We start from the raw sequence: 17,018 nt of genomic DNA, 5'->3' as shown, positions 1-17,018 counted from the left end.
GATCTACCTTTACTTGTTACTTCTGTGAACTTTCATTATCCGCCCTCCTCATGGAGATAAATTAGAAAATATCTTTAAGATATCAGAGTTTTTGATATCAGAATGACAAGACATGGGCAATATTTCTTAAACTTACAGAAGGCAAATTATTTCAGAAAACTACATAGAAATATTGCTATAAGATGGCCGGGTATTCAACATTATATAAATATTTATATAAGATGGCCGAGGTATTCAACATTATATAAATATTGCTATAAGATGGCCGGGTATTCAACATTATATAAATATTTATATAAGATGGCAGAGGTATTCAACATTATATAAATATTTATATAAGATGGCAGGGGCATTCAACATTATTGTGTTTTGATGTATTTCTAAAATCTTGTAAGACTTTTCTGGTCGATGTCACTACTACTGACCCCTCCTGTCTCAGCCTCCAGTATTTATGCTGCAGTAGTTTGTGTCGGGGGGCTAGGGTCAGTTTGTTATATCTGGAGTACTTCTCCTGTCCTATTAGGTGTCCTGTGTGAATTTAAGTGTGCGTTCTCTAATTCTCTCCTTCTTTCTTTCTTTCTCTCTCTCGGAGGACCTGTGCCCTAGGATCATGCCCCAGGACTACCTGACATGATGACTCCTTGCTGTCTCCAGTCCACCTGGCCATGCTGCTGCTCCAGTTTCAACTGTTCTGCCTTACTATTATTCGACCATGCTGGTAATTTATGAACATTTGAACATCTTGGCCATGTTCTGTTATAATCTCCACCCGACACAGCCAGAAGAGGACTGGCCACCCCACATGTGCTCTCTCTAATTCTCTCTTTCTTTCTCTCTCTCGGAGGACCTGAGCCCTAGGACCATGCCCCAGGACTACCTGACATGATGACTCCTTGCTGTCCCCAGTCCACCTGACTGTGCTGCTGCTCCAGTTTCAACTGTTCTGCCTTATTATTATTTGACCATGCTGGTCATTTATGAACATTTGAACATCTTGGCCATGTTCTGTTATAATCTCCACCCGGCACAGCCAGAAGAGGACTGGCCACCCCACATAGCCTGGTTCCCCTCGAGGTTTCTTCCTAGGTTTTGGCCTTTCTAGCGAGTTTTTCCTAGCCACCGTGCTTCTACACCTGCATTGCTTGCTGTTTGGGGTTTTAGGCTGGGTTTCTGTACAGCACTTTGAGATATCAGCTGATGTACGAAGGGCTATATAAATAAATTTGATTTGAATTTACTTGATTTGTAAGAGATAAGAGCGTCTGCTAAATGACTCAAATGTAAAATGTAAATGTGTTTTATAGACACTTAGCTTTCATTTGACATCACATGTGTTGTTCTACTATGAAGTGCACGTGTTAGAGTTTATGGGGCTTCTAACATGGAAAAGCCCTAAAGCACCAGAGTATGTCTCCGTCAGAGACAATGCAACAACACTTTCAGTAGGAAAGAAGGGCACAGGTTAAGCCCTCCTGGAAATTGCAGTAGCTAGGCAGTTTAGCGACGAGGGTGACTACAGAGGGGAGGGACTGTTGCGAGAGAAATGAGAGTTAACATTGTGTTATGTGTCGTAGCTGTATGAAGTCAGGGGCATCTATCTGCCTGTCTGCTGGTTCAGCTTTTATGGGTATTTCAGCTCTCTCGTTTCTCATCTCACTGGCTGGGCTCCTCAGTATGATTGATCTGCTTTCTGTTGATATAGCCCTGAATCAATCAATCAATCAAAGCCAGGTGCAAGATGGAAATCAAAATGGGAAAGACCAGCATTCTCTTTGTGCTATCTTACATATTGCAGGGTTGACATAAAAAAAAAACACAAAATGTTTAGAAAACTAAAGTTGAATTCTGAATAGCAAAAATCGGATTGTCTCGTGTTCCATCTTGAACTACCTTGTGGTATCCTGCAATACTTTGACACCTGCAAAACTCGGCCCATAAATCTGTTACTGCACATGCAAGGAGTTGCTCCACTGTTACAAACACAGCATAACCAACCATTAAAAAAGCAGGTGGAATCCAAACAGTTTATAGACAATGTTTTCCAATTAAAATGCTGATACTATTACTACTACTACTGCTAATAATAAATAACCTCACTCTCTAAATGAATTATTGCGTATAGATCAATATTTACTCGTGTGGTTGACATGAAATGGTCATCCTAATGCTGTTTGTGATCTGCTGTTGTGTAGTTGACCAGAAGGACTAGCCTATTTCCCTGTGGGAATTGTGTCACCGACTCCACTCTGGACTTAAAGACCCTTAAAGACCCAGCTAAAGCAGCTGGATGTGCGTAGCTTCTGGGATGAACATATCCATGACTGCATTGTGCATTCTCTAATATCTGAACATCTCGATAATGCCACACCACTGACACACTACTGTACAGGTTAATGCAAGACAGCCATTCCTTCTATTCTACTGTCTTTTCTGAGAAGGAGACTGCAGGCCTACAGTAATTAGTACTGACCAAATGTTGTCATTTCAACCATAGGACAAGTCAGTAACACACCAGTTGTCCCTAAAAAGCAATGCACCGCACCCCCAAAAACGGTGTACTAAATTTGAACAATTCCGATGATAGGCTACATGCCGCCGGTGGAACACCGGTTCGCATTCTATAGCCTACAATTTCTTTAAAGCGATATATGCATTAATTCAATATGGATAGATACCTTCAGTTGCATAGTTGTGGTCCCGGAGGAAGCTGTTGTTGATTTTGCGGGTGTCGATTTCTTCATCCATTTGTGCTTTTATTTTGTAAACCAGAAAAAGAGAAACAGGTATGCATGGTCCTGAAACATCGCTTCAGCACAGGGTCGGCGCGAGCTGCACGCTGTTCGTCATGATTCGACCCTTTCCAGAAATAAGAACGTGAAAAATAGGCAGAAACCTCACCGTTCGTATCAATGTGATAGAGGGAAATGCCTGTCCCTTTCGAGACGTTGGAAGGTGTGGCGTTGGATGTCAGGCACGATGGGGCTCAGATTAAAGTGTGAGAAAACGAACTATAAAACCAACAGAAATATTATAGCTGCGCATTTTCCTCTCCATTGCCAGATGCGCCATAAATCAGTGCAGGCAGAGCAGGGTGTGTGAGCAGGTCGTTTTTGCCTCAGTCCGCTTGCATAACAGGGTCAGTTTCCTCTTGTCGTCTAGGATCACCCGGTTTCGCATCGACGTGTGACTTTGCCGCCAAACCACAACGGGCGCTCAACTGCTGCCTGCAAGGGCCTCTCCCTGTCAGTCACTCCCTCTCACAATGATGCCACCTTGGCACCCTGTGCTCCACTGCTGCATGCAAGGGTCTCTCTCTGTTTGTCAGACACCATCTTGGCTCCCTGCAAGGTTCTCTCTCTGTTTGTCAGTCACTCCCTCTTACAGTGACACCATCTTGGCTCCCAGTGCTCCCTGTAAGGTTCTCTCTCTGTCTGTCAGTCACTCCCTCTCACAGCGATACCATCTTGGCTCCCAGTGCTCCCTGCAAGGCTCTCTGTCTGTCAGTCACTCCCTCTTACAGTGACACCATCTTGGCTCCCAGTGCTCCCTGCAAGGCTCTCTCTCTGTCTGTCAGTCACTCCCTCTTACAGCGACACCATCTTGGCTCTCTGTGCTCCACTGCTGCCTGCAAGGGTCTCTCTCTGTTTGTCAGACACCATCTTGGCTCCCAGTGCTCCCTGCAAGGTTCTCTCTCTGTTTGTCAGTCACTCCCTCTTACAGCGACACCATCTTGGCTCTCTGTGCTCCACTGCTGCCTGCAAGGTTCTCTCTCTGTTTGTCAGTCACTCCCTCTCACAGCGACACCATCTTGGCTCCCAGTGCTCCCTGCAAGGCTCTCTCTCTGTCTGTCAGTCACTCCCTCTCACAGCGACACCATCTTGGCTCCCAGTGCTCCCTGCAAGGTTCTCTCTCTGTCTGTCAGTCACTCCCTCTTACAGTGACACCATCTTGGCTCCCAGTGCTCCCTGCAAGGCTCTCTCTCTGTCTGTCAGTCACTCCCTCTCACAGCGACACCATCTTGGCTCCCAGTGCTCCCTGCAAGGTTCTCTCTCTGTCTGTCAGTCTCCCTCTTACAGTGACACCATCTTGGCTCCCAGTGCTCCCTGCAAGGCTCCCTCTGTCTGTCAGTCACTCCCTCTCACAGCGACACCATCTTGGCTCCCAGTGCTCCCTGCAAGGTTCTCTCTCTGTCTGTCAGTCACTCCCTCTTACAGTGACACCATCTTGGCTCCCACTGCTCCCTGCAAGGTTCTCTCTCTGTCTGTCAGTCACTCCCTCTCACAGCGACACCATCTTGGCTCCCTGTGCTCCATTGCTGCCTGCAAGGGTCTCTCTCTGTTTGTCAGAGGCCATCTTGGCTCCCAGTGCTCCCTGCAAGCTCCTCTCTCTGTTTGTCAGACGCCATCTTGGCTCCCAGTGCTCCCTGCAAGCTCCTCTCTCTGTTTGTCAGACACCATCTTGGCTCCCTGTGCTCCATTGCTGCCTGCAAGGGTCTCTCTCTGTTTGTCAGAGGCCATCTTGGCTCCCAGTGCTCCCTGCAAGGTTCTCTCTCTGTCTGTCAGTCAATCCCTCTCACAGCGACGCCATCTTGGCTCCCAGTGCTCCCTGCAAGCTCCTCTCTCTGTTTGTCAGACACCATCCTGGCTCCCTGTGCTCCCTGCAAGCTCCTCTCTCTGTTTGTCAGACACCATCCTGGCTCCCTGTGCTCCCTGCAAGCTTCTCTCTCTGTTTGTCAGAGGCCATCTTGGCTCCCAGTGCTCCCTGCAAGCTCCTCTCTCTGTTTGTCAGACGCCATCTTGGCTCCCAGTGCTCCCTGCAAGCTCCTCTCTCTTTTGTCAGACGCCATCTTGGCTCCCTGTGCTCCATTGCTGCCTGCAAGGGTCTCTCTCTGTTTGTCAGAGGCCATCTTGGCTCCCAGTGCTCCCTGCAAGGTTCTCTCTCTGTCTGTCAGTCACTCCCTCTCACAGCGACGCCATCTTGGCTCCCAGTGCTCCCTGCAAGCTCCTCTCTCTGTTTGTCAGACACCATCCTGGCTCCCTGTGCTCCCTGCAAGCTTCTCTCTCTGTTTGTCAGACACCATCTTGGCTCCCTGTGCTCCCTGCAAGCTCCTCTCTCTGTTTGTCAGACACCATCCTGGCTCCCTGTGCTCCCTGCAAGCTTCTCTCTCTGTTTGTCAGACACCATCCTGGCTCCCAGTGCTCCCTGTAAGCTTCTCTCTCTGTTTGTCAGACACCATCCTGGCTCCCAGTGCTCCCTGCAAGCTCCTCTCTCTGTTTGTCAGACACCATCTTGGCTCCCTGTGCTCCATTGCTGCCTGCAAGGGTCTCTCTCTGTTTGTCAGAGGCCATCTTGGCTCCCAGTGCTCCCTGCAAGGTTCTCTCTCTGTCTGTCAGTCACTCCCTCTCACAGCGACGCCATCTTGGCTCCCAGTGCTCCCTGCAAGCTCCTCTCTCTGTTTGTCAGACACCATCCTGGCTCCCTGTGCTCCCTGCAAGCTCCTCTCTCTGTTTGTCAGACACCATCCTGGCTCCCTGTGCTCCCTGCAAGCTTCTCTCTCTGTTTGTCAGAGGCCATCTTGGCTCCCAGTGCTCCCTGCAAGCTCCTCTCTCTGTTTGTCAGACGCCATCTTGGCTCCCAGTGCTCCCTGCAAGCTCCTCTCTCTGTTTGTCAGACGCCATCTTGGCTCCCTGTGCTCCATTGCTGCCTGCAAGGGTCTCTCTCTGTTTGTCAGAGGCCATCTTGGCTCCCAGTGCTCCCTGCAAGGTTCTCTCTCTGTCTGTCAGTCACTCCCTCTCACAGCGACGCCATCTTGGCTCCCAGTGCTCCCTGCAAGCTCCTCTCTCTGTTTGTCAGACACCATCCTGGCTCCCTGTGCTCCCTGCAAGCTTCTCTCTCTGTTTGTCAGACACCATCTTGGCTCCCTGTGCTCCCTGCAAGCTCCTCTCTCTGTTTGTCAGACACCATCCTGGCTCCCTGTGCTCCCTGCAAGCTTCTCTCTCTGTTTGTCAGACACCATCCTGGCTCCCAGTGCTCCCTGTAAGCTTCTCTCTCTGTTTGTCAGACACCATCCTGGCTCCCAGTGCTCCCTGCAAGCTCATCTCTCTGTTTGTCAGACACCATCCTGGCTCCCTGTGCTCCCTGCAAACTTCTCTCTCTGTTTGTCAGACATCATCCTGGCTCCCAGTGCTCCCTGCAAGCTCCTCTCTCTGTTTGTCAGACACCATCCTGGCTCCCTGTGCTCCCTGCAAGCTCCTCTCTATGTTTGTCAGACACCATCCTGGCTCCCTGTGCTCCCTGCAAGCTTCTCTCTCTGTTTGTCAGACACCATCCTGGCTCCCTGTGCTCCCTGCAAGCTTCTCTCTCTGTTTGTTAGACACCATCCTGGCTCCCAGTGCTCCCTGCAAGCTTCTCTCTCTGTTTGTCAGACACTCCCTCTCACAGCGACGCCATCTTGGCTCCCAGTGCTCCCTGCAAGCTCCTCTCTCTGTTTGTCAGACACCATCCTGGCTCCCAGTGCTCCCTGCAAGCTTCTCTCTCTGTTTGTCAGACACTCCCTCTCATAGCGACGCCATCTTGGCTCCCAGTGCTCCCTGCAAGCTCCTCTCTCTGTTTGTCAGACACCATCCTGGCTCCCTGTGCTCCCTGCAAGCTCCTCTCTCTGTTTGTCAGACACCATCCTGGCTCCCTGTGCTCCCTGCAAGCTTCTCTCTCTGTTTGTCAGACACCATCCTGGTTCCCTGTGCTCCCTGCAAGCTTCTCTCTCTGTTTGTCAGACACCATCCTGGCTCCCTGTGCTCCCTGCAAGCTTCTCTCTCTGTTTGTCAGACACCATCCTGGCTCCCTGTGCTCCCTGCAAGCTTCTCTCTCTGTTTGTCAGACACCATCCTGGCTCCCTGTGCTCCCTGCAAGCTTCTCTCTCTGTTTGTCAGACACCATCCTGGCTCCCTGTGCTCCCTGCAAGCTCCTCTCTCTGTTTGTCAGACACCATCCTGGCTCCCTGTACTCCCTGCAAGCTTCTCTCTCTGTTTGTTAGACACCATCCTGGCTCCCAGTGCTCCCTGCAAGCTTCTCTCTCTGTTTGTCAGACACCATCCTGGCTCCCAGTGCTCCCTGCAAGCTCCTCTCTCTGTTTGTCAGACACCATCCTGGCTCCCTGTGCTCCCTGCAAGCTTCTCTCTCTGTTTGTCAGACACCATCCTGGCTCCCTGTGCTCCCTGCAAGCTTCTCTCTCTGTTTGTTAGACACCATCCTGGCTCCCAGTGCTCCCTGCAAGCTTCTCTCTCTGTTTGTCAGACACTCCCTCTCACAGCGACGCCATCTTGGCTCCCAGTGCTCCCTGCAAGGTTCTCTCTCTGTCTGTCAGTCACTCCCTCTTACAGTGACACCATCTTGGCTCCCACTGCTCCCTGCAAGGTTCTCTCTCTGTCTGTCAGTCACTCCCTCTCACAGCGACACCATCTTGGCTCCCTGTGCTCCATTGCTGCCTGCAAGGGTCTCTCTCTGTTTGTCAGAGGCCATCTTGGCTCCCAGTGCTCCCTGCAAGCTCCTCTCTCTGTTTGTCAGACGCCATCTTGGCTCCCAGTGCTCCCTGCAAGCTCCTCTCTCTGTTTGTCAGACACCATCTTGGCTCCCTGTGCTCCATTGCTGCCTGCAAGGGTCTCTCTCTGTTTGTCAGAGGCCATCTTGGCTCCCAGTGCTCCCTGCAAGGTTCTCTCTCTGTCTGTCAGTCACTCCCTCTCACAGCGACGCCATCTTGGCTCCCAGTGCTCCCTGCAAGCTCCTCTCTCTGTTTGTCAGACACCATCCTGGCTCCGTGTGCTCCCTGCAAGCTCCTCTCTCTGTTTGTCAGACACCATCCTGGCTCCCTGTGCTCCCTGCAAGCTTCTCTCTCTGTTTGTCAGAGGCCATCTTGGCTCCCAGTGCTCCCTGCAAGCTCCTCTCTCTGTTTGTCAGACGCCATCTTGGCTCCCAGTGCTCCCTGCAAGCTCCTCTCTCTGTTTGTCAGACGCCATCTTGGCTCCCTGTGCTCCATTGCTGCCTGCAAGGGTCTCTCTCTGTTTGTCAGAGGCCATCTTGGCTCCTAGTGCTCCCTGCAAGGTTCTCTCTCTGTCTGTCAGTCACTCCCTCTCACAGCGACGCCATCTTGGCTCCCAGTGCTCCCTGCAAGCTCCTCTCTCTGTTTGTCAGACACCATCCTGGCTCCCTGTGCTCCCTGCAAGCTTCTCTCTCTGTTTGTCAGACACCATCTTGGCTCCCTGTGCTCCCTGCAAGCTCCTCTCTCTGTTTGTCAGACACCATCCTGGCTCCCTGTGCTCCCTGCAAGCTTCTCTCTCTGTTTGTCAGACACCATCCTGGCTCCCAGTGCTCCCTGTAAGCTTCTCTCTCTGTTTGTCAGACACCATCCTGGCTCCCAGTGCTCCCTGCAAGCTCCTCTCTCTGTTTGTCAGACACCATCTTGGCTCCCTGTGCTCCATTGCTGCCTGCAAGGGTCTCTCTCTGTTTGTCAGAGGCCATCTTGGCTCCCAGTGCTCCCTGCAAGGTTCTCTCTCTGTCTGTCAGTCACTCCCTCTCACAGCGACGCCATCTTGGCTCCCAGTGCTCCCTGCAAGCTCCTCTCTCTGTTTGTCAGACACCATCCTGGCTCCCTGTGCTCCCTGCAAGCTCCTCTCTCTGTTTGTCAGACACCATCCTGGCTCCCTGTGCTCCCTGCAAGCTTCTCTCTCTGTTTGTCAGAGGCCATCTTGGCTCCCAGTGCTCTCTGCAAGCTCCTCTCTCTGTTTGTCAGACGCCATCTTGGCTCCCAGTGCTCCCTGCAAGCTGCTCTCTCTGTTTGTCAGATGCCATCTTGGCTCCCTGTGCTCCATTGCTGCCTGCAAGGGTCTCTCTCTGTTTGTCAGAGGCCATCTTGGCTCCCAGTGCTCCCTGCAAGGTTCTCTCTCTGTCTGTCAGTCACTCCCTCTCACAGCGACGCCATCTTGGCTCCCAGTGCTCCCTGCAAGCTCCTCTCTCTGTTTGTCAGACACCATCCTGGCTCCCTGTGCTCCCTGCAAGCTTCTCTCTCTGTTTGTCAGACACCATCTTGGCTCCCTGTGCTCCCTGCAAGCTCCTCTCTCTGTTTGTCAGACACCATCCTGGCTCCCTGTGCTCCCTGCAAGCTTCTCTCTCTGTTTGTCAGACACCATCCTGGCTCCCAGTGCTCCCTGTAAGCTTCTCTCTCTGTTTGTCAGACACCATCCTGGCTCCCAGTGCTCCCTGCAAGCTCATCTCTCTGTTTGTCAGACACCATCCTGGCTCCCTGTGCTCCCTGCAAGCTTCTCTCTCTGTTTGTCAGACACCATCCTGGCTCCCAGTGCTCCCTGCAAGCTCCTCTCTCTGTTTGTCAGACACCATCCTGGCTCCCTGTGCTCCCTGCAAGCTCCTCTCTCTGTTTGTCAGACACCATCCTGGCTCCCTGTGCTCCCTGCAAGCTTCTCTCTCTGTTTGTCAGACACCATCCTGGCTCCCTGTGCTCCATGCAAGCTTCTCTCTCTGTTTGTTAGACACCATCCTGGCTCCCAGTGCTCCCTGCAAGCTTCTCTCTCTGTTTGTCAGACACTCCCTCTCACAGCGACGCCATCTTGGCTCCCAGTGCTCCCTGCAAGCTCCTCTCTCTGTTTGTCAGACACCATCCTGGCTCCCAGTGCTCCCTGCAAGCTTCTCTCTCTGTTTGTCAGACACTCCCTCTCATAGCGACGCCATCTTGGCTCCCAGTGCTCCCTGCAAGCTCCTCTCTCTGTTTGTCAGACACCATCCTGGCTCCCTGTGCTCCCTGCAAGCTCCTCTCTCTGTTTGTCAGACACCATCCTGGCTCCCTGTGCTCCCTGCAAGCTTCTCTCTCTGTTTGTCAGACACCATCCTGGTTCCCTGTGCTCCCTGCAAGCTTCTCTCTCTGTTTGTCAGACACCATCCTGGCTCCCTGTGCTCCCTGCAAGCTTCTCTCTCTGTTTGTCAGACACCATCCTGGCTCCCTGTGCTCCCTGCAAGCTTCTCTCTCTGTTTGTCAGACACCATCCTGGCTCCCTGTGCTCCCTGCAAGCTTCTCTCTCTGTTTGTCAGACACCATCCTGGCTCCCTGTGCTCCCTGCAAGCTCCTCTCTCTGTTTGTCAGACACCATCCTGGCTCCCTGTACTCCCTGCAAGCTTCTCTCTCTGTTTGTTAGACACCATCCTGGCTCCCAGTGCTCCCTGCAAGCTTCTCTCTCTGTTTGTCAGACACCATCCTGGCTCCCAGTGCTCCCTGCAAGCTCCTCTCTCTGTTTGTCAGACACCATCCTGGCTCCCTGTGCTCCCTGCAAGCTTCTCTCTCTGTTTGTCAGACACCATCCTGGCTCCCTGTAAGCTTCTCTCTCTGTTTGTTAGACACCATCCTGGCTCCCAGTGCTCCCTGCAAGCTTCTCTCTCTGTTTGTCAGACACTCCCTCTCACAGCGACGCCATCTTGGCTCCCAGTGCTCCCTGCAAGCTCCTCTCTCTGTTTGTCAGACACCATCCTGGCTCCCAGTGCTCCCTGCAAGCTTCTCTCTCTGTTTGTCAGACACTCCCTCTCACAGCGACGCCATCTTGGCTCCCAGTGCTCCCTGCAAGCTCCTCTCTCTGTTTGTCAGACACCATCCTGGCTCCCTGTGCTCCCTGCAAGCTCCTCTCTCTGTTTGTCAGACACCATCCTGGCTCCCTGTGCTCCCTGCAAGCTTCTCTCTCTGTTTGTCAGACACCATCCTGGTTCCCTGTGCTCCCTGCAAGCTTCTCTCTCTGTTTGTCAGACACCATCCTGGCTCCCTGTGCTCCCTGCAAGCTTCTCTCTCTGTTTGTCAGACACCATCCTGGCTCCCTGTGCTCCCTGCAAGCTTCTCTCTCTGTTTGTCAGACACCATCCTGGCTCCCTGTGCTCCCTGCAAGCTCCTCTCTCTGTTTGTCAGACACCATCCTGGCTCCCTGTACTCCCTGCAAGCTCCTCTCTCTGTTTGTCAGACACCATCTTGGCTCCCTGTGCTCCCTGCAAGCTCCTCTCTCTGTTTGTCAGACACCATCTTGGCTCCCTGTGCTCCACTGCTGCCTGCTGTTACAACTGCTCCACTCGCGCATTGCGTTATTGGCTCCTCCCCAACAGGTTGCCTCTGTCATCCTGCGTCAGCATCACAGTGATATTTGCGAACTTGCACCCTTCATATCAGGGGGACATGGTGGTCAAACTTCAACAGATTCGCTCAATTTGATCTCCAAAAACATCAAAACAAAAAGGATAGCTTCCTAATCGTTCCTGATAATTGTTGCCCCAAAAAGTGTGTGTCTGTGTGTTCTCATTTGTGTTCTCTCACAAACGCAATTTCCAATTACATTTCCCCTGGTTGAATTTGGACAAGGTGGTGAGGGTGGGTGTCTATCTGAGATGTTCCCCTGCTAATCCTGCCCCTACATGTTGAAACATTCTGCTATAGCAAAGGTTATTTAACAGCCCACTACCCTTCAGCTAGGTCGGAATAAATCACCTCCATTATCTACATCCCCCAATAACGAGGGTCACTCATGCATACAATGAATAGAAGTTCCATCCACGCCAAAACCTGTGACCAGTTGAATATCCCAATCTGATTGTCCCCTCACCATGACAAACCTATACCCTCAACCCCTAATCCTTTTAGGAGATAGTCCTCACCAGTCCATGAATCATCTGTATTCACATTCACTCTAAATGGCATAGAATCGGTTTTTGCCTTCATGCTGGGCTTAACAAACTATTATGATCATTCTATTTGGGCACTGAAGCATATATGGAAAAGGAAGAGGGAATTAAAAAGGCATTGATTTCCAGAATCACCACACAGTGTTGTGCTCTATAAGTGGGAGACTGAGAGACTGGGAGACTGGGAGACTGAGACTGGGAGACAGAGACTGGGAGACTGAGAGACTGGGAGACAGAGAGACTGGGAGACAGAGACTGAGAGACTGGGAGACTGGGAGACAGAGACTAGGAGACTGGGAGACAGAGACTGGGAGAGAGAGAGACTGAGAGACTGGGAGACAGAGAGACTGGGAGACAGAGAATGAGAGATTGGGAGACAGAGACTGGGAGACTGGGAGACAGAGACTGGGAGGCTGAGAGACTGAGAGACTGAGAGACTGGGAGACAGAGAGACTGAGAGACAGAGACTGGGAGACTGAGAGACAGAGACTGGGAGACAGAGACTGCGAGACTGGGAGAGAGAGACACTGGGAGACTGGGAGACAGAGACTGGGAAACTGGGAGACAGAGACTGGGACACTGAGAGACTGGGAGACAGAGAGACTGGGAGACAGAGACTGAGAGACTGGGAGACAGAGATTGGGAGACTGAGAGACAGAGACTGGGAGACAGAGACTGGGAGAGAGAGAGACTGGGAGAATGAGACTGGGAGACAAAGACTGGGAGACAGAGAGACTGGGAGACAGAGACTGAGAGACTGGGAGACAGAGAGACTGGGAGACAGAGACTGGGAGACTGAGAGACAGAGACATGGAGACTAAGAGACAGGGAGACTGGGCAACAGAGACTGGGAGACAGAGACTGTGAGACTGAGAGACTGGGAGACTGGGAGACAGAGACTGGGAGACTGAGAGAGAGAGACAGGGAGACTGAGAGACTGGGAGACAGAGAGACTGGGAGACTGTGAGACTGGGAGACAGAGACTCCGAGACTGGGAGAGAGAGAGACTGGGAGACTGAGAAACTGGGAGACAGAGAGACTGGGAAACTGAGAGACTGGGAGACAGAGAGACTGGGAGACAGAGACATGGAGACAGAGAGACTAAGAGACGGGGAGACAGAGACTGAGAGACTTGGAGACTGGGAGACTGAGAGACTGGGAGACTGGGAGACAGGGAGACAGGGAGACAGAGACTGGGAGACTGGGAGACAGAGACTGAGAGACTGGGAGAGAGAGAGACTGGGAGACTGGGAGACAGGGAGACAGGTAGACAGGGAGACAGAGACTGAGAGACTGGGAGACAGAGACTGGGAGACAGAGACTGAGGGGCTGGGAGACTGGGAGATAGAGACTGGGAGACAGAGACTGAGAGACTGGGAGACAGGGAGACTGGGAGACAAGAGACTGAGAGACTGGGAGACTGAAAGACTGGGAGACTGGGAGACAGAGACTGGGAGACTGAGAGACTGGGAGACTGAGAGACTGAGAGACTGGGAGACTGCGAGACTGAGAGACTGGGAGACAGAGAGACAGAGACATGGAGACCAAGAGACTGGGAGACTGGGAGACTGAGAGACTGGGAGACTGGGAGACTAGAGACAGAGACTGGGAGACAGAGACTGGGAGACTGAAAGACTGGGAGACTGGGAGACAGAGACTGGGAGACTGAGAGACTGGGAGAGAGAGAGACTGGGAGACAGGGAGACTGGGAGACAGAGACTGAGAGACTGGGAGACAGAGAGACTGGGAGCTGGGAGACAGAGAGACAGAGACATGGAGACTAAGAGACTGGGAGACTGGGAGACTGGGAGACTGAGAGACTGGGAGACTGGGAGACTAGAGACAGAGACTGGGAGACAGAGACTGGGAGACTGAAAGACTGGGAGACTGGGAGACAGAGACTGGGAGACTGGGAGACAGAGACTGGGAGACTGGGAGACTGCGAGACTGAGAGACTGGGAGACTGAGAGACTGGGAGACTGAGAGACTGGGAGACAGAGACTGGGAGACTGAGAGACTGGGAGACAGAGACTGGGAGACTGGGAGACAGAGACTGGGAGACTGAGAGACTGGGAGACAGAGACTGGGAGACTGAGAGACTGGGAGACAGAGACTGGGAGACTGGGAGACTGGGAGACTGAGAGACTGAGACACAGAGACTGGGAGACTGGGAGACTGAGAGACAGAGACTGGGAGACTGAGAGACAGAGACTGGGAGACTGAGAGACAGAGACTGAGAGACAGAGACTGAGAGACAGAGACTGGGAGACTGAGAGACAGAGACTGAGAGACAGAGACTGGGAGACTGAGAGACAGAGACTGAGAGACAGAGACTGAGAGACAGAGACTGAGAGACAGAGACTGGGAGACTGGGAGACTGGGAGACTGAGAGACAGAGACTGGGAGACTGGGAGACTGAGAGACAGAGACTGGGAGACTGGGAGACTGAGAGACAGAGACTGAGAGACAGAGACTGGGAGACTGGGAGACTGAGAGACAGAGACTGGGAGACTGGGAGACTGAGAGACAGAGACTGGGAGACTGGGAGACTGGGAGACTGAGAGACAGAGACTGAGAGACAGAGACTGAGAGACAGAGACTGAGAGACAGAGACTGAGAGACAGAGACTGGGAGACTGGGAGACTGAGAGACAGAGACTGGGAGACTGGGAGACTGGGAGACTGAGAGACAGAGACTGGGAGACTGGGAGACAGAGACTGGGAGACTGGGAGACTGAGAGACAGAGACTGGGAGACTGCATTAAGAGAAGCCTTCTGATGGATGACATTAACAAGCAGAGCTCATTGCTGTCCTGGGAAAGGAGGATGGAACAGCAGTACTATAGGGCTGTAAACCAAATGACTCTTTACTGCGTCTTCTGACAGACAAACACACAGCAGCGCACACAAACAAAAGCTCTGACACACACACACGCACGCACATGCACGCACGCACGCACGCACGCACGCACGCACGCACACACACACACACACACACACACACACACACACACACACACACACACACACAATGGGCTAAGGGGCTTGCAGAGACAGACTTTTTTTTCTGCAATGATACTGTAGGGGGTGGAAAAAGCTGACTGATTTAATGAAACGTTCATCGTCCAGGACACAAAACCACAAAACCTCTACCTGTGTGTGTGTGTGTGTGTGTGTGTGTGCGTGCGTGCGTGCGTGCGTGCGTGCGTGCGTGTGTGTGTGTGTGTGTTGGGGAAAAACATTTGATATGGTTACTCATGCAGATTTGATTTTTAACGATATATCACATTATTTTGACAATATCGCAATATTATTATTTCGTTTTTAGTTTTGACTATTGCATTTCAATTTCTGCGCTACTTGGCTGTACTTGCATCAAAACGGCAGTATTTTTCCTTCATAGTTTGTTCTCTTTCTTTTAAATAGGGAGCCAATGTGTTTTAAGGACCATGACTGTTTTCTCATGTGTCTCTCTGGTCCCTCTGCAGCAGACGTATAGTGAGCAATATGTTTGGAACATCGAAACGCAATAAAATCACAGTATCAAATCACACTACATAGAATCACACTATACATATAGAATCACACTACATAGAATCACACTATACATATAGAATCACACACTACATATAGAATCACACTACATATAGAATCACACACTACATATAGAATCACACTACATATAGAATCACACACTACATATAGAATCACACTACATATAGAATCACACTATACATATAGAATCACACTACATATAGAATCACACACTACATATAGAATCACACTATACATATAGAATCACACTACATATAGAATCACACTACATATAGAATCACACACTACATATAGAATCACACACTACATATAGAATCACACTCTACATATAGAATCACACTACATATAGAATCACACTACATATAGAATCTCACACTATAAATATAGAATCACACTACATATAGAATCACACTATACATATAGAATCTCACACTATAAATATAGAATCACACACTATACATATAGATTCACCCTACATATAGAATCACACATTATAAATAAATATAGAATCACACTATACATATAGAATCACACTTCATAGAATCACACACTAAACATATATAATCATACACTATACATATATAATCACACTATACATATAGAGTCACACACTATAAATAAATATAGAATCACACTATACATATAGAATCACACTATACATATAGAATCACATCACATATAGAATCACACACTATAAATATAGAATCACACTACACATATAGATTCACACTATATATATAGAATCACACACTATAAATATAGAATCACACTATACATATAGAATCACAATATGCATATAGAATCACACTATAAATATAGAATCACACTATAAATATAGAATCACACTATACATACAGAATCACACACTATAAATATAGAATCACACTATATATATAGAATCACACTATAAATATAGAATCACACTATAAATATAGAATCACACTATACATATAGAATCACACTATAAATATAGAATCACACTATACATATAGAATCACACACTATAAATATAGAATCACACTATATATATAGAATCACACTATAAATATAGAATCACACACTATAAATATAGAATCACACTATACATATAGAATCACACACTAACCTCGGCAAGACGGAGCTGCTCTTCCTCCCGGGGAAGGACTGCCCGTTCCATGATCTCGCCATCACGGTGACAACTCCATTGTGTCCTCCTCCCAGAGCGCTAAGAACCTTGGTGTGATCCTGGACAACACCCTGTAGTTCTCAACCAACATCAAGGCGGTCCCGTTCCTGTAGGTTCATGCTCTACAACATCCACATAAATATAGACCCTGCCTCACACAGGAAGCAGCGCAGGTCCTAATCCAGGCACTTGTCATCTCCCGTCTGGATTACTGCAACTATACGCTAGAATGGCTGGGCTCCCTGCCTGTGCCATTAAACCCCTTCAACTCATCCAGAACACACTATAAATATATAATCAGCCCGTCTGGTGTTCAACCTTCCCAAGTTCTCTCACTATAAATATAGTCACCCCGCTCCTCCGTTCTCTCCACTGGCTTCCAGTTGAAGAATCACATCCGAATCACACGACCATGGTGCTTGCCTAAATATAGAATCGGAGCTGTGAGGGGAATAGAATCGGCACCTCAGTACCTCCAGGCTCTGATCAGGCCCTACACCCAAACAAGGGCACTGCGTTCATCCACCTCTGGCCTGCTCGCCTCCCTACCACTGAGGAAGAATCACACTACAGCTCCCGCT

General features: G+C 50.3%; 1 protein-coding gene across 2 annotated transcripts in view; it reads right to left on the bottom strand.

The window, feature by feature from the left end:
* The window catches only part of LOC124014264 (serine/threonine-protein phosphatase 2A 55 kDa regulatory subunit B beta isoform), a 160,860-nt gene that overhangs the window by 86,710 nt on the left and 57,132 nt on the right, over window positions 1–17,018 (bottom strand). Inside the window, exon 1 of one of the 2 annotated variants that reach the window (XM_046329086.1) lies at window positions 2,676–3,277. The exons of the other annotated variant lie outside the window; for it this stretch is intronic. Within the exon in view, the coding sequence (XP_046185042.1) occupies window positions 2,676–2,745 (70 nt within the window). The 5' untranslated portion in view covers window positions 2,746–3,277. Of the gene's footprint in view, window positions 1–2,675; window positions 3,278–17,018 lie in introns of those variants that run through there. 2 annotated transcript variants of the gene reach the window in all.

Source organism: Oncorhynchus gorbuscha, linkage group LG02 (genome assembly GCF_021184085.1).
Source record: "Oncorhynchus gorbuscha isolate QuinsamMale2020 ecotype Even-year linkage group LG02, OgorEven_v1.0, whole genome shotgun sequence".
Lineage (NCBI taxonomy): Eukaryota > Metazoa > Chordata > Actinopteri > Salmoniformes > Salmonidae > Oncorhynchus > Oncorhynchus gorbuscha.
The sequence above is the reverse complement of the archived record's forward strand: the minus strand, read 5'-3'. Positions and strand labels throughout refer to the sequence as shown.